Genomic DNA, 22,218 nt, shown 5'->3' with positions numbered 1-22,218 from the left:
CAAGTCGCTGGAACTACAGGAATGCGCCACCATGCTCTGCTAATTTTTGTATTTTAGTAGACATGGGGTTTCACTATATCGTCCAGGCTGGTGTGGAACTCCTGACCTCAAGTGATTTGCCCGCCTCAGCCTCCCAAAGTGCTGGGATTATAGGCGTGAGCCACCGCGCCAAGAATACTTTGTAAACTGCAGCTCTTGGCTGGGTGCGGTGGCTCACGCCTGTAATCCCAACATTTTGGGAGGCCGAGGTGAGCAGATCACCTGAGGTCAGGAGTTCAAGACCAGCCTGGCCAACATGGTGAAACCCCATCTCTACAAAAACACAAAAGTTAGCTGAAGACCAGCCTGGCCAACATGGTGAAACCCCGTCTCTACAAAAATACAAAAATTAGCTGATCATGATGGTGGATGCCTGCAATCCCAGCTACTTGGGAGGCTGAGGTGGGAGAATCGCTTGAACCTGAGAGGCGGAGGTTGCAGTGAGCCGAGATCATACCACTGTACTCCAGCCTGGGCAACAGAGCAAGACTCTGTCTCAAAAAAAAAAAAAAAAAAAAAGAAGCAGCAGCAGCTCTATCACTAGTTCTGACAAGTTACTTTCCCGTGCCTAAGTTTTTCTCATCAGGTAAATGGAGACAATGGTGTATCCCTCCCAGAGGGGTGCATGAAGTAATGCCTGAAAAGCTCTTCACAGTGCCAGAACATGGAAAATGCTCAATGGTAAATTTTATATTGACATGGGAAGATGCACATGACTTACCACTGAAAAAGGAATTTTCTAGAACAACATGGATAGCTATAAATCCCACTTCTATACAACACCATATATACATTATAATAGACGTATTTAAAAATCAGCAAGAATACACACCAATCTTTTCAAAGTGATTTGCAGTATGAATTTTAATGGATACAGGGATCTTTCAACTTTTACTTATATGCCTCTATACTTTGAACTTTTAGAACTAGTACATGTTGCTTTCATACTTTCCTTTTAAAAAAAGTTAAGGTTCCAAAAAAGTTAAGGTTCATTCAAAGTTAATATGTGTCGCATTTAAAGATGTACTACTGAATAGACATAAAACAGCACACATCTTCCAAAATCCGTAAAACTAAATACAATTTTGAGAAGATGACCAGGTATCCAACTAATCTACTCCATGGTCTCAGCAACGTGCCTCAAGCATTTTGCTACATCTTTTAAGGTTGAGGAGAACAAAGAACTCTGAAGACACAAAATACAAGTTTATCACAGAATAAACAACCTTAAATCCTCTATTCAGAATTCAAATATTCAGTTTTATTTTTATTATTATACTTTAAGTTCTGGGATACATGTGCAGAACGTGCAGGTTTGTTACATAGATATACACATGCCATGGTGGTTTTCTGCACCCATCAACCCATCATCTACATTAGGTATTTCTCCTAATGCTATCCCCTCCCCAAGCCCCCCACCCCCCAACAGACCCCGGTGTGTGATGTTCCCCTCCCTGTGTCCATGTGTTCTCATTGTTCAACTCCCACTTATGAGTGAGAATATGTGGTGTTTTGTTTTCTGTTCCTGTGTTAGTCTGCTGAGAATGATGGTTTCCAGCTTCATCCATGTCCCTGCAAAGGACATGAACTCATCCTTTTTTATGGCTATTTAGTATTACATGTTGTATATGTGCCACATTTTCTACATCCAGTCTATCATTGATGGGCATTTGGGTTGGTTCCAAGTCTTTGCTATTGTGAATAGTGCTGCAATAAACATACAAGGGCATGTGTCTTTACAGAATGATTTTTAATCCTTTCAGTACATACTCAGTAACGGAATTGCTCGGTCAAATGGTATTTCTGGTTCGAGATCCTTGAGGAATCGCCACACTGTCTTCCACAATGGTTGAACTAATTTACACTCCCACCAACTGTAAAAGTGTTCCTATTTCTCCACATCCTCTCCAGCACCTATTGCTTCCTGACTTTTTAACAATCGTCATTCTAACTGGCGTGAGATGGTATTTCATTGTGGTTTTGATTTGCATTTCTTTAATGACCAGTGATGAGCTTTTTTCCATAGGTTTGTTGGCCGCATAAATGTCTTCTTTTGAAAAGTGTCTGTTCATATCCTTCACCCACTTTTTGATTGGGTTGTTTTTTCCTTGTAAATTTATTTAAGTTCCTTGTAGATTCTGGATATTAGTCCTTTGTCATATGGGTAGATTGCAAAAATTTTTTCCCATTCTGTAGGTCACCTGTTCACTCTGATGATAGTTTCTTTTGCTGTGCAGAAGCTCTTCAGTTTAATTAGATCCCATTTGTCAATTTTGGCTTTTGTTGCCATTGCTTTTGGTGGTTTTACTCATGAAGTCTTTGCCCATGCCTATGTCCTGAATGGTATTGCCTGGGTTTTCTTCTAGGGTTTGTATGATTTTAGGTCTTACATTTAAGTCTTTAATCCATCTTCAAATATTCAGTTTTAATTTTCATGATCTTTGATTTGTAGGCATGAACATTAAGTTATTTAGTCTATAATATCAACTCTGTCTCAGGGAAGACAGTTTTGCTGGTAACCTGAAAATTAACTTACAAGGACAAGACATTTGTGATGGGATGAAAAGAATCAACCAAGTTCAGGCTCACCTTATATTTAGCAGTAGTAGGAATATCCAGTTTGGTTGTGAAGGAAATATCTGATTCAGCATTCAATGTAAAACCATCAGATGTTTTCATCAATGTATCAAAATTATTTTCATCAGGTACTTCTGGATTAATAAAGGATAATGCAGGCTTATCTGTTTTTTAAAAAAAAAAAAACAGTATTTTAAATCAGTATAAAATATATGTATAGTACGTATGATATATATAAAGGTTTTGGAAACAGTTTTTAATAGCATTAAGGCTGATGTAAAAAACAAATAGTGTCTTGGCTGGGCACATTGGCTCACACCTGTAATCTCAGCACTTTGGGAGGCCAAGGTGGGCGGATCGCCTGAGGTCAGGAGTTTGAGACCAGCCTGGCCAAATGGTGAAACCTTGTCTCTACTAAAAATACAAAGATTAGCCAGGCATGGTGGTGCACAACTGTAATCCCAGCTGCTCAGGAGGCTGAGGCAGGAGAATCGCTGAAACCCAGGAGGCAGAGGCTGCAGTGAGCTGAGATGGCGCCACTGTACTCCAGCCTGGGCAACAGAGCAAGACTCCATCTCAAAAAAAAAAAAAAAAGTGTATTTTTCCATATTCACTTCTCCCAGGAATTTTTAAAGCTTATTCAATAAATAGGACCTCCGGACTCAGCCTGCTTCTTCTAATAATGGGGAAGTAATAGTTTATAGCATCTACAAGTGAACAGCACAACAGAAGCCAATAATAATCTGTCTATTTCTCTAGCCCATGGACTGATGAGTCTGCTGTATCAACCTGTAAGGAGAAGCTCTCTCCGGATGGCTATGGGAATGAAAGAATCCGATTTCTACTCTCACACAGCCACTGTGAAAGTCCTGGAGAAAAATGTGCTGTGTACAGAAGAGAGAGAAGGGAGCAGGCTGGCATGTTCACTGGGCTGGTGTTACGACAGAGAACCTGACTCACTGGCCAGTTATCACTTCAGACTACAAACCACACAGAGCATCTGTCTGTTCAATCACAAGAGAATAAAACCAAAATCTGTAAAGATATTCTGAAAATATGACAGAGTTTAATTGACAAATAAAAGCATAAATGTGTCTCTGATCTTTGATATCCTGATAACATTTTACATGCACTTGTACTTTGGATCTAGAAATATATTTGAGCTAAATGCTCAGATAAAAATAAAGATCCTGTTTTCATGCAAATATTCTTAGTAAAAATAAAAGAAAAAAAGGAAATAGAAACCACAGGTAATGTTCAAAGCTGAGCCTGATTTTCAACCATTAAACCAGGAGGAAATAAAGTTTAAAAAACACACGTATATATAGAAACCTAGATTCCTATGTATGTCTGCATATTATAAACACCTTTGAGATAAGTATAAGGTTTCAAAAGACAACTACACAAGCATAATTACTTTTAAAGAAAATGTGCATGCCCACAGGTCTATAAAGTTACTTCCTATTACCTGTGAAATGGTCTCTAAAGAGATACACTATACATATAGCAATATATAGAATAATTGCTTTAAATCTAACTGAGGGTTGGACGAGGCAGTTCACACCTGTAATCTCAGCATTTTGAGAGGTCGAGGCAGGAGAATCATTTAACGACAGGAGTTTGAGACTAGCCTGGCCAACATGGTGAAACCCTATCTCTACTGAAAATAAAAAATTAGCTGGGTGTGGTGGCAGGTGCCTGTAATCTCAGCTACTCAGGAGGCTGAGGCAGGAGAATCACTTGAACCTGGGAGGCAGAGGTTGCAGTGAGCCGAGATTGTGCCACTGCATTCCAGCCTGAGTGACAGAGTAAGACTCTGTCTCCAAAAAAAAAAAAAAAAAAGGCTGGACGCGGTGGCTCACGCCTGTAATCCCAGCACTTTGGGAGGCCGAGGTGGGCAGATCACCTGAGGTCGGGAGTTCAAGACCAGCCTGACCAACATGGAGAAACTCCAACTCTACTAAAAATACAAAACTGGCTGGGCATGGTGGTCCATGCCTGTAATCCCAGCTACTTGGGAGGCTGAGGCAAGAGACTTGCTTGAACCCAAGAGGCTGAGGTTGTGGTGAGCTGAGATCGAGCCATTGCACTCTAGCCTAGGCAACAAGAGTGAAACTCTGTCTCAAAACAAACAAACAAACAAACAAAAAAAAAAACACAAAAATTAGCCAGGCGTGGTGGCAGGCACCTGTAATCCCAGCTACTCAGTAGGCTGAGGCAGGAGAATCACTTGAATCTGGGAGGTAGAGGTTGCAGTGAGCTCAGATTGTGCTACTGCACTCTAGCCTAGATGACAGAGCAAGACTCTGTCTCAAAAAAATAATAATCATAATCATACAATAAATCTGAGACATTTTTCCATAACTTTGAGAAAAAATTTTCAGAGTTTCACAAAACATATCAACGTCAAATACTTACAGTTTGTAATATGAATGCAGAAAATAGATGGACTAATCTGTTCAACAAGTTTAAATACTCTTTGAGGTGGGTTTGCTGTAAAATTCAATGAATAGATGACTGCTTTTTGACTACAAAACTGGCTGTCACCCCTGAAAATTAAAAAAATAATAATACGAAGTTACAAGACATAAGCACACAATCTTAGCAAGATTATTTAAAAACTGTCAGATGCTTGTACTATACTATGTTAACAGTTATGTGGAGGATATTTATGAAAGCATGACATTAGAATTGAATCCGGCAGGGCACGGTGGCTCACACCTGTAATTCCAGCACTTTGGGGGGCCGAGGTGGGCAGATCACAAGATCAGGAGATTGAGACGAGCCTGGCCAAGATGGTAAAACCCCATCTCTACTAAAAATACAAAAATTAGCCGGGCATGGTGGCGTGTGCCTGTAATCCCAGCTACTACGGAGGCTGAGGCATGAACATCGTTTGAACCAAAAGGGCAGAGGTTGCAGTGAGCCGAGATCGTGCCACTGCACTCCAGCCTGGCAATACAGTGATACTTCATCTCAAAAAAAAAAAATTGGATCTTTTTTTGAGAGGTAGTCTTACTCTCCCAGGCTGGAGTGCAGTGGCACGATCTCAGCTCACTGCAAACTCTGCATCCCAGGTTCAAGTGATTCTCCTGCCTCAGCCTCCCAAGTAGTTGGGACTACAGGTGTGCACTGCCACGCCTGGCTGATTTTTGTATTTTCATTAGAGACAGGGTTTCACCATGTTGGCCAGGCTGGTCTCAAACTCCTTACCTCAGATGATCCACCCGCCTCGGCCTCCCAAAGTGCTGGGATTACAGGGATGAGTCACCACACCCAGCTGAATCCATTTTTATTTAGTTTATTCTGTGTTAAAATATTTTGCACTGGCCGGGCACGGTGGCTCACACCTGTAATCCCAGCACTTTGGGAGGCCGAAGCAGGCGGATCATGAGGTCAGGGGATTGAGACCAGCCTGGCAAACACAGTGAAACCCCGTCTCCATTAAAAATACAAAACATTAGCCGGGCATGGTGGTGGGCGCCTGTAGTCCCAGCTACTCGGGAGGCTGAGGCAGGAGAATGGCATGAACCCGGGAGGTGGAGCTTGCAGTGAGCCGAGATCGTGCCACTGTACTCTAGCCTGGGTGACAGAGCAAGACTCCATCTCAAAAAAAAAAAAAAAAAATTTGCATTTGGGCCAAGCACAGTGGCATGCACCTATATTACCAACTACTCAGGAGATTAAGATGGGAGGATCACTTGAGGTCAGGAGTTCGAGGCCAGTCTGGTAACACAGTGAGACCCTGATCTCTTTAAAAAAAAAAAAAAAAAAAAAAAAAAGTTTGGCATTTAAAACTTTTTCCTCTAACAGAAAAAAAAAAAAATTGAGACAAGTAGAATAGCTTTTAAGGAAATCTTGTCAAGAAATGTAGATCAGGGTATAATTTTTATGTCAATGAACCTTATAAACTCTGATAGAATCAATTAGATAAAATTTTGCAGACCTTCAGATTGTTTAAAAGTACCCAGAACAGATCCAAATTCCTTGTCTTTAGAATAAAGCTGTCTTCAAAGGACTGTGAGAATAAGAAAATGTGGAGTCATCTGGAAGGTTTAATGCTTAGAAGTTATGGTACAGGGGCAGGCACAGTGTGGCTCATGCCTGTAATCCCAGCACTTCGGGAGGCTGAGGCGGGTGCATCACCTGAGATCAGTCATCTGGAAGGTTTAATGCTTACAAGTTATGGTACAGGGCCAGGCACAGTGGATCATGCCTATAATCCCGGAACTTTGGGAGGCTGAGGCCAGCGGATCACCTCAGGTCAGGCCTGGCCAACATGGCGAAACTCTGTCTCTACTAAAAATACAAAAATTAGCCAGGCGTGGTGGCATGCGGAGACTGAGGCAGGAGTATTGCTTGAGCCTGGGAGGTTGCAGTGAGCCAAGATCATGCCACTACACTCCAGCCTGGGCGACACAGTGAGACTCTGTCTCAAAAAAAAAAAAAAAAAAGGAAGTTGCAAGTCTTCAACCAATCCCAGATTTGACAAACCCCAATCAATTTGCTATAGATATGGATATGGTACAGGCCAAGCACCATGGTTCATGCCTCTAATCCCAGCATTTTGAGAGGCTGAGGAGGATCATTTGAGGCCAGGAATTCAAGACCAGCCTGGGCAACACAGACCCCTATCTCTACAAAAAACAAGGAAAAAATTAGCCCAGCATGCTGGCAGATGCCCATAGTTCTAACTACTTGGGAGCCTGAGGTAGGAGGACTTGAGCCCAGGAGCTAGGTTACAGTGAACTATGATCGTGTCACTGCACTCCAGCCTGGGTGACAGAGCAAGACCTGTCTCAAAAAAATATAGAGGCTGGGCACAGTGACTCATGCCTACCATGCCGGTACTTTGGGAAGGCCATGGCAGAAGGATCACTTGAAGCCAGGAGTTCAAGACCAGCCTGGGCAACAAAGTGAGACCTTGTCTCTATGAAAAAAAAAAAAAAAAAAAAAAAGTTAGCTGGATAGATAATGGTATAGAGATAAAGTCATAATAAAAATGGGACCATATTCTACATACTGTTTTAAGGCTTTTCTCACTTAATATATAATGCCTAATATGCACTTGCAATATTATACTAAGTGGTTTCATTGTATACCAGCCTATTAATACCCCAATTTGTTCAACCAATTCTCTACTGTTGGTTTAGGTTTCTAATTTTCCCCAATTATATGTAATGCTATAATGACATCCTTATACATACATCTTTATGAGTGTCTCCAGGTGTTTCCTTAGGATATGTTTCCTGAAGTGGAACTGCTAAGCCAAAAGGCAGGTAACATTATTTAAGGCTTCTGAGACACACTCCCAGATTGCCCTCTAGAAGGGCACAATATACATTCTCACGAACACTGTAGTAAGAGTGCCTATTTCCCTGTACTCTTGCCAAGACTGGATATTATCATTCGGTTTTTACTGGGCCTTAAAGGGTAAGTAGAAATCAGATAGACAGTAGGAATGGGAAGCAAATCCAAGTGCAAGAACAGCAATGGCCAAGGCTGGGTAACAACTCATGGTCTTTGGGAAACTCTGAGTACCGAGGTTGGACTGGAGTGGATTCAAGACGGCTGGTAGCAGGCAACAGGCTCTGAAAGAAGGTGGGAATCAATCTGAATCCAGGCTAAGAAGCCTATAGATAATGATAACTTCTGAAGGTCTTTTAGTGAGCGCCTGACAGGATGAGGTGTGAGCTCATAAAGCAGGAGCAGGGATGGATGACCATAAGGGCTAGAGTGATGAAAGGCTCCACAGAATGGGACTCCTTACTCCCCTCCAGTCAACCACCTCCCCAATCCTGCGCAGTATTTCAGTATCATCATCAGATCTAGATACTTCTCTCTAGCCCCACTGTCACAGCTTTTGGGGAAGGTGGGGAGGGAAACCGTTAATCCACATCTGCAATAGCTTTTAACTTGGTTCTCTGCCACCAGGCTTGGCCTTGTGATCCACTGCACATGCTGCTGCAGAATTACAGAAGATGTGAATCTGATCCTCTTAACAACCCAGGCCCTGTGGACTTCAGGACAGAGTCCAAACCCCTCAGCATACACACAAGGCCCCTGGGGACCTGACCCCTGATCTCTTTGCTATACTCCTCTCACCCCACCCCTCTCTGGCCACACTGAGTTACCTGCAGTTAAGCAGGCCATCCTGCATCCCCCATCTCTGCCCATGCAGCTCCCTCTGCCTGGAATGCCCTTCCCCTCGGTCCATGCTGACCATCTTCCACGTGTCCTTCAGGACCCAGCTCAGCTCCTGTCTTCTGGGGAGCATTTCTTAGTGAGGCTGAGTTAGATGCCATTCCTCTGCCTTCTCATCGTGCTTGATGTAGAAACTGCCATCCACTCTTCTGTCTCCCTTACTCAATAGTAAGTTCTTTGAAGGTAGGAGAGTGCCTAACTCATCTTTATGTCCCTGGTGCTGGCATCAGGAGGTGCTCAAGAAAGGTTGGGAGAAAGGAAAGACTGCTGAGACAGGAAAAGTGAAAGGAAGAGGCAGGGGTCAGGGGAGCCTCCAGGTTTCTGGCCTGGTGTCTGCCTAAAAGACTAATGGTAGAGGAAGTCAAAAAGGGACACTAGGAAATCAGTTAGAGATGGAGAGGAGAAATTCATTCATCCATTCAACTCATTATTATTATTATTATTATTATTATTTTGACAGAGTTTCGTTCTTGTTGCCCAGGCTAGAGTGCAATGGCGCAATCTTGGCTCCTGCAACCTCTGCCTCCCAGGTTCAAGCGATTCTCCCACCTCAGCCTCTGAGTAGCTGGGATTACAGGCACCCACCACCACGCCCAGCTAATTTTTGTATTTTTAGTAAAGACGGGGTTTCACCGCCTTGGACAGGCTGGTCTCGAACTCCTGACCTCAAGTGATCCACACACCTCCATCTCCCAAAGAGCTGGGATTACAGGCATGAAACACCGTGCCCAGCCAATTCAACTCATTCTTAATGAGGGCCCACTACGAGGTAGGAGCTCTACTAGGCACTAATGGTTCAGAAGTAAAGAGATCCTCCAGGCGGGACGCAGTGGCTCACACCTGTAATCCCAGCACTTTGGGAGGCCGAGGTGGGCGGATCACGAGGTCAGGAGTTCAAGACCATCCTAACACGGTGAAATCCTGTCTCAACTAAAAATATAAAACATTAGCTGGGCGTGGTGGTACACGCCTGTAGTCCCAGCTCCTCAGGAGGCTGAGACAGGAAAATTGCTTGAACCCGGGAGGTAGAGGTTGCAGTGAGCCAAGATGGAGCCCCTGCCCTCCAGCCTGGGCAACAAAGCAAGACTGTCTCAAAAAAAAAAAAAAAAAAAATAGCCCCAAGTTGGAGCAAAAATCTCACTTTCAGGCTCCTGTATTTACTAAGGGAGGAAAACAGAATGATTTTCAATAAATACTGAAACATGCTACAGGCCAGGTAGCCAGAAAATTAATCTGACTATATTGCCCTGTTCTCTGAGCATTTTTACAATACTAGAAATAGGCTCAAAATCCCATTAGTCAATAAAATAGTTTCCCACAGGAAAAACCCATTGTACCTCTTAAAAGGTTCACCTATCAAATATCAATTGCTAAAACTTGCTATAAGGCTAAATTTAAATTAGCTATCTCTGAATACTAAGTTGGTCCCATCCTGAATTAATGAGCCTCTTCTAAGTGCTGCTAGTTTTTCAAAAAGCCTTGAAGCTAGGCGCGTTGGCTTACGCCTGAAATCCCAGCACTTCGGGAGGCCAAGGCGGGTGGATCACCTGAGGTCAGCAGTTTGAGACCAGCCTGACCAATATGGTGAAACCCCGGCTCTACTAAAAATATGCCAGGTATTGTGGCGTGCACCTATGGTCCCAGCTGCTCGGGAGGCTGAGAAAGGAGAACTACTTGAAGCCAGGAGGCAGAGGTTGCAGTGAGCCACTATCGCACCACTGCACTCCACTCTGGGTGACAGAGCGAGACTCCATCTCATTTAAAAAAAAAAAAAAAAAAAAAGGCTTGAAATCTCAATTATAAGAGATCATTCAGAACAGATTATTTCTTTACCTTATAATCAGCTGGGAATGTCATTTTTCATTGTTCTATACAATGCGAACTGTGAGAATTCCTGGTAGATTTACATATCAGAAAAGCACAAAGATTTCTTATCTAATTTTTTGTTACAAGTACTATGTTCACAACAAAAGCTGTGAAATTAAACTGCACTTTTCACCCTAGGCTGTACTAATTCACTGATACAAAAAATGTGACCACTGTCTGTTTACAACTCAAATTGAAATGTGATTCAATCTCTAAACAAAGAGGTTTCATTACATTCTTTTAATGTACATTATCTCTTCTCTTTTGCCCGCACAGTCACCTGGTTGAATACAGATAAGGGACAGCTACTTTTTTTTTTTTTTTTTTTGAGACGAGTCTCACTCTGTCGCCCAGGCTGGAGTGCAGTGGCGAGATCTCCGCTCACTGCAAGCTCCGCCTCCCGGGTTCACACCATTCTCCTGCCTCAGCCTCCCCAGTAGCTGGGACAGGTGCCCGCCACCACGCCTGGCTAATTTGTTTGGATTTTTAGTAGAGACGGGGTTTCACCGTGATAGCCAGAATGGTCTCAATCTCCTGATCTGGTAATCCACCCACCTCAGCCTCCCAAAAGTGCTGGGATTACGGTGTGAGCCACCGCACCTGGCCAGGGACAGCTACTTTTTTACATATTTGTTTGGATAGTATGGCTTCAGAACGATGCAAAACACCGGAAATCAGGTTTGGGTTTTTAAGCCTGGGAAAGTTTTCCCTTTCCCCAAATTGTATTATCCTGGTCAAATTTTATCAAAATTGCATATGTCATACGTAAACTTACATGACAAATGGAACTGAGCAGGCAGAAAAGACACTGAAATCCACAGAGCTGCAGTCAGGATCACAGCAGCAGTTGACGTCACACTGTGCTGGGGACAAGTCACAGACACACAGAGCAGCAACTGCAGAAAAAAGAGGGGTAGGATCCAGAGCATCACCATCAGCAGGTGGTGACTGCCCCCTGCCACCACAGTGTACCATAAGTCAATTTCATACAAAGGGTCCATTTTATTTTTCCTATTGCACTTTGGGGGAAATTTGTGAAGTGGAAATGAGTCAGTTTGAGCATTCCACAATTAGAGGTTTCCCCAAAGTTGCTAATGATCTGACTCGCTTGGAAAGTTCTGTTAGTGCTTTGCCTACAGAGATGCTGATTTGGTAAGCTGAATACGAAACCCAGGCATTTGCAGCTTTCAGAAACTTTCCAGGTGATACTTATAATTAGACAAGTTTAAGAACCAGCACGCCTAAACCATTTGCCTGACCATAGAACCACCAGTTTAAAACTCCAAAGTCCTTAAGCTCCTTCTCTGGAGATTATGAGTCAGAGGAAGGGCCCACTTAAACCTTCAGGAAAGAGGTTTTTCAACCTTGCCCCTCTCTTCATGTATAACCTGCTGCTTTAAAGCTGAACTCATATTCACAGATTCTTGGCCAAGAATCATAACGGCTCAGGTGCTCAAAATGTCTTTGGTGATTCAGACAATAAGGTTTGAGGGCAGGGTAGGAATCTCCCCCACGTCACAACTTCTATTTTATTTTATTTTTAAAGGAGTTTCAGCTCCTGTTGCCCAGGCTGGAGTGCAATGGTGCAGTCTTGGCTCACTACAACCTCCGCCTCCTGGGTTCAAGCTATTCTCCTGCCTCAGCCTCCTGAGTAGCTGGGATTATAGGCATGCACTACCATGCCCGGCCTTTTTTTTTTTTTTTTTTTTTTTTTTTTTGGTATTTTTAGTAAAGATGGGGTTTCACCATGTTGGCCAGGCTGGTCTTAAACTCCTGACCTCAAGTGATCCACTGGCCTCAGCCGCCCAAAGTGCTGGGATTACAGGCGTGAGCCACCGCTCCTGGCCAACTTTTAATTATTAATAAGGATGATTTTTCTTTGCCGCTTTGTAACAAAAATGATTATCTGGATTTTCAATTCTCTATTTTATTCTGTCAAATAAGGAAGAGAAAACCCTTTTAAAAAAAATAGAGAATGAATTTATGGTTGCAATTATTGCTGGAAGGGAAGAAGTAAGATCAACCTTCAATCATATCTGTAATGTTTTCTTTTTCAAAAGAAGATTTCAAGGCCAGGCATGGTGGCTTACACCTGTAATTCCAGCACTTTGGGAGGCGGGCAGATCACTTGAGGTCAGGAGTTTGAGACTACCCTGGCCAACATGGTTAAACCCTGTCTGTCTTAAAAATACAAAAATTAGCCAGGCATGGTGGTGGGCGCCTGTAATCCCAGCTACTCAGGGAGGCTGAGGCAGGAGAATCACTTGAACCCAAAAGGCAGAGGTTACAGTAAACTGAGATCACACCACTGCACTCCAGCCTGGATGACAGAGTAAGACTCCATCTCAAAAAAAAAAAAAAAAACTCAAGCCAAAAAACAAAAATAACGAAAAAGGAATCTGAAGCAAATACTGCTGGTGTCCACCCAACATTCTTTTTTGTACGTATGAATTATTTCACGATAAAAAGGAGCTTTAGAAAAATGTACCCCAGAGTGGCCAGACACAGTCTCAACCTCAGGAGGTTGAGACCAGCCTGGCCAATACGGTAAAACCCCATCTCTACTGAAAATACAAAAATTAGCCGGGCGTGGTGGCATACACCTGTAGTCCCAGCTACTCAGGAGGCTGAGGCAGAAGAATCACCTGAACCCAGGAGGCAGAGGTTGCAGTGAGCCGAGATCGTACCACTGCACTCCAGCCTGGGCGACAGAGCAAGACTCCATCCCCCCCGAAAAAAAAAAGAAAGAAAGAAAAAAAGAAAAGAAAAGAAAAATGTATCCCATAGCTCACACCTATAATCCTAGCATTCTGGAAGGCTGAGAAGGGTGGATCCCCTGAGGTTAGGAGTTCGAGACCAGCCTGGCCAACATGGTAAAACCCCATCTCTACTAAAAATACCAAAAAAATTAGGCATGGTGGCGCACAGCTGTAATCCCAACTACTTGGGAGGCTGAGACAGGAGAATTGCTTGAACCTGGGAGGTGGAGGTTGCAGTGAGCTGAGACTGCGCCACTGCACTCCAGCCTGGGTGATAAAAAAAAGAAAAGAAAAAGTACCCCATAAAAGGTATAATGCACTCTGGAAAAAAACGTGTGAGGTGAAGGGGAAGGTTTTGTTAATACACGATAATTTCTTAGTCTAAGACACAAAAGCTTTCCCCCTAAAGTTTAGAGTGCTTCTAATTGAGAACTCTTCTATGTGCTTAGTAAAATGACACAACTTATGCATGCTAATGTAAAAAATAAAAAGTGCTTTAGGTTCCCTGTATGTTTAAAATTACAATCTTGCTTTGTTTTCAAAACTTAAAGCCCTTGTAGGTAGCTATAAGACTACTAAGGACGAAGCAATAGTGTTTAATAACTCCATAGGAAAAAGGTTTCTACCCAGGATGCGAGTGCACTTAATCATCCAACAAGTAGCTGTTGAGCCCCATCAGGTCCAAGAAGCACTCAGCTGCTCTTGCCTCCTATAGCATCTGCACACCTGGCTTATAGAGCAGGGTACTAATGAACAGAGCCCAGATTCAAGATGAAGGGTTATCACTCTTCTCCACCAACACTGCCTGCAAGCCACCTGCAATGTTCCATCCAGTTCTCCACTCAGAGTCAGCCTCCTGCTCTAATATCTATAAGTTGTGTGTTCTAAAATTAGGCAAATAATTTACCCACCTGAAAAATGGGGATAACAGTACCCTCGTGAGGTTGTAAGGATTAAATGAGATACATCATAGGTGAAATGCTTAGCACAGTGCTAAGTGAACAGTTAACAAATGAGTTATTACTGTCACAAGTCTTGAGAGGTCCTTTAAAAAAGTGAAGACAGGCGACAGGCAGAGTGTGGTGGCTCATGCCTGTAATCCTAACACTATGGGAGGCCTAGGTGGGCAATCACTTGAGGCCAGGAGTTCGAGACCAGCCTGGGCAACATGGCAAAACCCCATCTCTACAAAAAATTAGCCAGGCGTGGTGGCATGCACCTGTAGTTCCAGCTACCCAGGAGTCTGAGGTGGGAAGATCACCTGAGCCTAGGAGGTCGAGGCTGCAGTGAGCTGTGATCCTGCCACTACACTCCAGCCTGAGTGACAGAGTGAGACCCTGTATCCAAAAAAAAAATAAAATGTGGGGACAAGTACAAATTCATCCCCTATAATGGAAAAACAGCCTTGAACACATGCTATAATAATGATGTTTCAAGCATAGCTTTATTTTGGAGAGAAAATGCATTAACAGATGGAGTACTTACATGAATAAAAGACAATCCAGTCCAAAAACTACTTAGAGTTTCAGACATTGAATACTTGGCTTCATTCTGCCCCAGTTTGTCACTGATTTAACTTCCCTACTAATTCATCAAATCAACAATTTAAATATAAAACAGAGCTCTGTTTATATATTAAAATAGCAAATATATTTCTCTGTAGTTTTTCTTTCAGATTACTCATAATTCAGAAAGAGCTTTTTGGAGAAATCAAGGTTCAGTAACTGAAGTTAAGTTCTAGAGTTCAAGATATCAGCTGATGACTTTTTTACCTACTAATACTGAGTCTTAATCAATCTGAGAAAAGATCTTCTTAAGAAGGAATAGGCCGGGCACAGTTGTTTACACCTGTAATCCCAGCACTTTGGAAGGCCAAGGTGGATCACTTGAGCCCAGGAGTTTGAGATCAGTCTGAACAACATAGCGAGATCTCACCTCTACTAAAAATTAAAAAATTTAAAAAGCAGGCTGGGGAAGCACACCTGTGGTTCCAGCTACTCTGGAGGCTGAGGCAAAAGGATCCCTTGAGCCCAGTAGATTGAGACTTAAGTGAGATATAATCATGCCACTGCACTCCAGCCTAGGTAACAGAGTGAGACCTCGCCTCAAAAAAAAAAAAAAAAAAAAGACTGAAAAAAAGATTTAAAGTACTGCATACCTATTGGGTATTACTCTCAATCCACACAAGTGGAAAATTTTAAAAACTTTGAGATCATGAACCACTTTAAGAATCGGCTGCTATGAACTCTCATCTCAGGAAAAGGCATATTCACAAAGTTTTGCACTCAATCTTAGAGGGTCACAGTCATTCTCTGAAGTCATCCACGTCAATTTTTTTTTTTTTTTTTTTTTTTTTTTTTTTTTGAGACAGTCTTGCTCTGTCGCCCAGTCTGGAGTGCAGTGGTAATTACGGCAACCTCTAGCTCCTGGGTTCAAGCTATTCTCCTGCCTTAGCCTCCCGAGTAACTGGGATTACAGGCATGCACCACCATGCCCGGCTAATTTTTCTATTTTTAGTAGAGACTGGGTTTCGCCATGTTGACCAGGCGGATCTTGAACTCCTACCTCAAGCAATCCACCCGACTTGGCGTCCCAAAGTGCTGGGATTACAGGCGTGAGCCACGGCGCCAGCCAAACGTCAAATTAGATTATAAAATATTTCCACTAAATGTGTAATTCTAGAATTAGACAATCATTTTCTGAAAAAAAAAGTTAATTATCCTTAAATATGACTCCTAAGAAGTGAGCATAACCCCTCCCTCCATGGCTTCCCACCTCCAATTCAACACAGGAGAAATCCTGGGTTTTTAGAATTCAGGTCAACAGACAAGCGTCTTAACCTAGTCACATTTAGTAAGATAGACCTTTGGCCTCTCTTTAAGTGAAAGTTCCATGCAGCCTAGGCACTAATTTCCACCATTGTCTCGACTTAATTTCGTCTTGGGCTGCAAGGATTCATTCATTACTGCTCTTTGCATTACTGTTGTCTGGGATCACTTCAAGTATTTTCAAAGGTCTGATACCGTACCACTTAAACTCTCTGAGACCCGGTTTTCTCATTTACATGACAGTGATAGTAAGAGCTACTTCTCAGGGTTATTGTTTAAAGAACGGACGTTTATGGAACACTTAGTGTCTGCACACAGTAAGTGCTCAATAAGCGTTAGCTATCATTATTACGTCCTCACCCGGGCTGCCCCCTTGAGGTTGGATCCCTGTGGACCACAGGAGCTGGCACATAGTACCCACCGTCCGTGACCGGGGTAGGCCGGGGGCCGGAGGAGGACCCCGGTGCTCTAGGAGTACCGTGGGGCCTGGTCGACGGGAAGGGTCCGAAAGTCGCCAGGGCTGCCTCGGTGGAGTTGAGGCCCTCTGTCGTCACCGCCGGGGTGGCCTCGGTCTGGGCGCTCACGGAGGCCCAGCAGCTCAGGAGTACCACCAAGAGCGGCGGGAGGCCTCGCGGCCTCATCTTCCAGCTGGTCCCAGCTACGCCCGCGCCAGGGACCGCGCGTTGCCCGGCAACCGCTACACCCAGGCGCGGGGCATCACGGGAAGCGGCTTGCTAAGCCGCGAGAAGCTGCCGGAGACTGACGGGGGCGAAGCCTGGATGAGGCAGGGGGCGGAGCCTGGATGAGGCCGGAGGGCGGAGCCTGGGTGAGGCAGCGGTGGCAGGCACTAGGGCGAGCACTAGTGAGCGGCTGTGAAGCTGGCATAAACGAGAGGCGTGTAAATCCCAGCTGTGGTTCCCAACCGGTCTGCGGCGCTTACTTAAAAAATGTGGATTTTTTGTAGTTCCAGCTACTCGGGAGACTGAGGCAGGAGAATCGCTTGAACCCAGGAGGTGGAGGCTACAGTTAGCCGTGAGCGTGCCACTGCACTCCAGCCTGGGCGACAGTGCGAGACTCTGTCTCAACCAAAAAAAAAAGACGGATTTCCAGGTACCACCTCAGGAGATCCTGAGTCAGTAAGTCTAGGACAGGACCCAGGAATCAGTTTTTGGGGGATTTTTTTGAGACAGGGTCTCACTCGACATGCCGCCCAGGCTGGAGTGCAGTGGTTCGATCTCGGCTCATTGCAGCCTCGACCTCTGGGGCTCAAGCAATCCTCCCACTTCAACCTCCTGAGTAGCTGGGAACTCAGGCGCGCGCCACCATACCCAGCTAATTTTTGTATTTTTTTGTAGAGACGAGGTCTCCCTCCGTCGCCCGGGTCTCCCTCCCAGGCGTCGCCCAGACTGGTCTCAAACTCCTGGGTTCAAGTGATCCACCTGCTTCAGCCTCTTGAGTCCTGAGTAGTTGGGATTACAGGCATGAGCCACCACTCCCAGCCAGGAATAAATATTTTTAACAAATGTCCCGACACAAGCAGATGAGTTGGACGGAAATTTGGGAAGCGCGGTCTCAACACCACTAATGTGGGTGTTTCAAAGAAGCATAGGGATCTGTGAGATCACTGTCCCTGAATTCTCTCTATCCCAGACTCTGTCAACACTGGCTTCACCTTTTTTGTTTTAGCTGCTTCTCACAAGGTTGCCACATAACTTCTGTCTGCTGTATTGTGATAAAGGGGACAAATGAACACTTAATAACTTTCATTATCATTATTTTTTGTAGCGAGGGGGTCTCACTATGCTGATCAGGCTAGTCACAAACTCCTGACCTCAAGTGATCCTCCCACCTCAGCCTCCCAAAGAGCTGGGATTACAGGCATGAGCCACCACGCCAGGCCTAAGAACTTTTTTAAAGACAAAAATCTTTCACAAAAATTAAGTAAAATAATTTAGACATCTTAAAGGGGAAAACAAAGCAAATCCACTGTAATGCTACAAAATGACCTGGAGACCCTAAGATTTAGGAAAGCCTGTCCATTCTGAATGGGCTTCTTTAGGAGGTACCCAAGCCCAGGGATGTTGGCTGCACCTTTGACACTTAATCTCTGTACAATTCAGAAGTAGATATCAAAGTACTTAGACATGGCCAGGCGCAGTGGCTCACACCTGTACTCCTAGCCCTTTGGGAGGATCGCTTGAGTCCAGGAGTTGAGACCAGTCTGGGCAACATGGTGAAACCATATCTCTACAAAAAATACAAAAATTAGCCAGGTGTGGTGGCAGGTGTCTGTAGTCCCAGCTACTCAGGAGGCTGAGGTGGAAGGATCACCTCAGCCCGGAGAGCTCGAGGCTACAGTGAGCCATGATCGGGCCACTGCACTCCAAAACAAAAAAACCTTAAACATAATGCAGTATTTATTAAAGAAATGTATATACCAATTCAAAAGAATGCCAAACAGTATATATATATCTAGTTTATTAAATGTATTTAGCAAAATTAAATCATCAAAGTGATATCTTTAGCACCTTCCTGTGGCATTCCAGAGACAGTGTATAAAAATATAATTGAATCACTCAAATGTGTAAGACAGATATTTCTCTTTTTTCTGCGAAGGATTGCTTTAGCATCTGACTGAAATTCTGGGCTGCTTTTAATAACTGATTAAATGCTTCCCCTTTTAAAAAAATAACCAAAAGTAGACTGGGCATGGTGGCTCACGCCTGTAATCCCAGCACTTTGGGAGGCTGAGGCGGGCAGATCATGAGGTCAAGAGATCGAGACCATCCTGGCCAACATGGTGAAACCCCGTCTTTACTAAAAATACAAAAATTAGCCGGGCGTGGTGATGGGCACCTGTAGTCCCAGCTACTCAGGAGGCTGAGGTGGGAGAACTGCTTGAATCTGGGAGGTGGAGGTTGCAGTGAGTCAAGATCACACCACTGCACTCCAGCCTGGTGACAGAGCAAGACTCCGTCTCCAAAACAAAAAAAAACACCAAAAGTATATTTTCCAAACCTTCATCTCATAACTTCTAAAACCAGGGCATATTTGTTTTCCTTTTAAACCTCTTTACTTCCAGCCCTCCACTTTCTTTCCTATTTCTTAATACCTGTGAACCATTTTGTTCTACTTTCTGTTTTGAAATTTCAGACTGCTGGATTAAATTTTGATAACTCGTCCTTTAGCTTTATAATTTTTTTTTTTTTTTTTTTTTTTTTTTTTTTTTTTTTTTGAGATGGAGTTTCGCTCTATCGCCCAGGCTAGAGTGCAGTAGCAGGATCTTGGCTCAGTGCAACCTTTGCCTCCCAGGTTCAAGTGATTCTCCTGCCTTGGCCTCCCAAGTAGCTGGGATTACAGGCACCCGCCACCAGCCCAGCTAATTTTTGTATTTTCAGTAGAGCCGGGATTTCACCATATTGGCCAGGCTGTTCTTAAACTCCTGATCTCAAGTGATCCGCCCACCTTGGCCTCCTAAAGTGCTGGGATTACAGGCGTGAGCCACCATTCCCATCCAGTTTTATAATTTTTGTTATGGTTATAGGACCTCTGAGATCCTCTTCAGGTCTGATATCCCATTTTTCCAACAAGGACCTGCTATGATATGATTTGCCAATTTCACTGCCTCTTTTGTCCAATCTCAAATAAACACTTGGTAGATGGCCCCAAAGTAATTTTATGACATTTGACTCTGAATGAGGATTGCACCTACCCAGATACATTTTGCAAACCTTAGGAACACTGGAACTTTTCATTTCACAGGTGACCCATTTCTGCCAGCCTGTTTTCATCTTTCAACCCAGAACACACGTTCTCCCTTCCTTTTGTCCCTGGCCTTAGCAGGTTCCCTCATTAGGATGGAAGGACACAAAAGTGGCTAAGATTGAGTTCCATATTGTGCCCAAAACCTCAACATTTGGTTTGTGCAAAAATGTTTGTGATTTCAAATATCCATCTGTTTCTCCAGGATTATTGGCATTCACAATTCCTTATAGTGTATGCTGACATTGGGAGGATCAAGACAATTCAGCTTTTTAGAATTCTGTGCTGAGAAGCTGCCATATATGAGGAGCCTGAAAGAAAAAAAAAAAATCAAAGATAGGAGGAGTATGTAGGTAGGGAAAAAAAAACTAAGGCTAACTTCACAAGGTAGTGTCAACCACTCTGTCTTGCTCTTTGGTGTGGTTTGAGGTGAATTGGTTATTGTTGTTGTTATTGCTGAAGTCATGGCTCCAACCTGCTTAAAATTAATAAATTAGCTGGGCATGATGGCACGTTCCTGTAAACCCAGTTACTCTGGAGGCTGAGGTGGGAGGATTTCATGATGCCGGGAGGTCAAGGGCCGCAGGGAGCCATGGTCACACTACTGCAGTCTGGCCTGGGCAACAGAGTGAGACCCTGTCTCAAAAAAAAAAAAAAAAGCATAAATTTTTTTTCTGGCGATTAGTATATCTATTTTTATTTATCTTACCCAAACATTTCACAAATGAGGTGGCAGAGTCATCAAGCTTTCTAAAGGGGTTGCTTTAGAGCTACAAAGGGATCAAGACTGTGTGAAGACAGAGGTTTGGCTGTACCATTTTGACTGAAGTAACTAGTCGGGTAATTGATTTCCAGATCAACACCCAGAAGAAAATAATCCTCAACTGCTCTCATTCTCTCAGTCCCCACACACCTCATCAACCACCGAGTACTATTCTTGCTCCTTTTTTTTTTTTTTTTTTGAAATTGAGTCTTGCTCTGTCACTCAGGCTAGAGTGCAGTGGAGCAGTTTCGGCTCACTGCAACCTCTGCCTCCCAGGTTCAAGGGATTCTCCTGCCTCAGCCTCCCAAGTAGCTGGGACTACAGGCGCCCGCCACCGTGCCCAACTAATTTTTGTATTTTTAGTAAGACAGGGTTTCACTATCTTGGCCAGATACTCGAACTCCTGACCTAGTGATCCACCCGCCTCGGCCTCCCAAAGTGCTGGGATTATAGGCATGAGCCACTGCGCCCAGCCTATTCTTGTTCTTTAAGTGTTTTCTGAAATGTTATGGGCACAGAAGGACTATCTGAGCAGACTTCACATTCTTGAAAGGTCTCACATTTGCATTTGACCTTTTCTAAAACAAAGTCATACATACAGTCACAGACATTCACCAACAGGAATGAAATAAGAATTCCTTGTTTACCATACAGTTGGTTTTTTTTTTCTTTTTGGGTTTCTTTTTTTTTTTTCGTTGAAACAGTGTCTCATTCTTTTGCCCAGGCTGGTGTGCAATTGCCCAATCTCAGCTCACTGCAACCTCCACCTTCTGGGTTCAAGTGATTCTCCTGCCTCAGCCTCCCAAGTAGCTGGGATTACACGTGCCCGCCACCTCGCCTGGCTAATTTTTGTATTTTTAGTAGAGACAGGGTTTCACCACATTGACCAGGCTGGTCTCAAACTCCTGACCTCAAGTGATCCACCCACCTCAGCTTCCCAAAGTGCTGGGATTATAGGCACGAGTCACCATACCCAGCTTACCATACAGTTTTAACCTTGCATCCTATTATTGAACCAGACTGCAGTTTGAATAAACTCGACTTTCTAAAAAATCATTTTTGTTTTTATTCTTTTCAGATTGAAATTTTCCACACAGGGACCGAGCACGGTGGCTCACACCTGTAATCCCAGCACTTTGGGAGGCCGAGGTCAGGAGTTCGAGACCAGCCTGGCCAACGTGGTGAAACCCTGTCTCTACTAAAAAATACAAAAATTAGCCAGGAGTGGTGGCAGGCACCTGTAATCCCAGCTACTTGAGAGGCAGAGGCAGGAGAATTGTTTGAACCCGGGAGGCTGAGGTTGCAGTGAGCCGAGATAAAGCCATTGCACTCAAACCTGGGGGACAAGAGCAAGACTTCTCTGAGAAAAAAAAAAGAAATTTTCCAAACAGGATGAAAGGCACAGAAAAGAAAGCCACTG

At 43.8% G+C, this 22,218-nt stretch overlaps 1 protein-coding gene across 5 annotated transcripts in view; it reads right to left on the bottom strand.

The window, feature by feature from the left end:
- The window catches only part of TCTN1 (tectonic family member 1), a 48,422-nt gene extending 31,436 nt beyond the window's left edge, over positions 1–16,986 (bottom strand). For 3 of the 5 annotated variants that reach the window (XM_073021098.1, XM_008004709.3, XM_008004708.2), the window contains exons 1-4: positions 16,695–16,985; positions 11,462–11,582; positions 5,035–5,165; positions 2,629–2,780 (exon numbers count right to left, since the gene is read on the bottom strand). In XM_073021098.1, the coding sequence (XP_072877199.1) occupies positions 2,629–2,780; positions 5,035–5,165; positions 11,462–11,582; positions 16,695–16,914 (624 nt within the window). In that variant the 5' untranslated portion in view covers positions 16,915–16,985. Of the gene's footprint in view, positions 1–2,628; positions 2,781–5,034; positions 5,166–11,461; positions 11,583–16,694 lie in introns of all 5 variants that reach the window. The other 2 variants (XM_008004711.2, XM_008004710.3) reach the window with 2 other exon arrangements.
- Positions 16,987–22,218: the final 5,232 nt, after the last annotated feature.

This window comes from Chlorocebus sabaeus, chromosome 11 (assembly GCF_047675955.1).
Source record: "Chlorocebus sabaeus isolate Y175 chromosome 11, mChlSab1.0.hap1, whole genome shotgun sequence".
NCBI lineage: Eukaryota > Metazoa > Chordata > Mammalia > Primates > Cercopithecidae > Chlorocebus > Chlorocebus sabaeus.
This window is presented reverse-complemented; position numbering and strand designations above follow the sequence as displayed.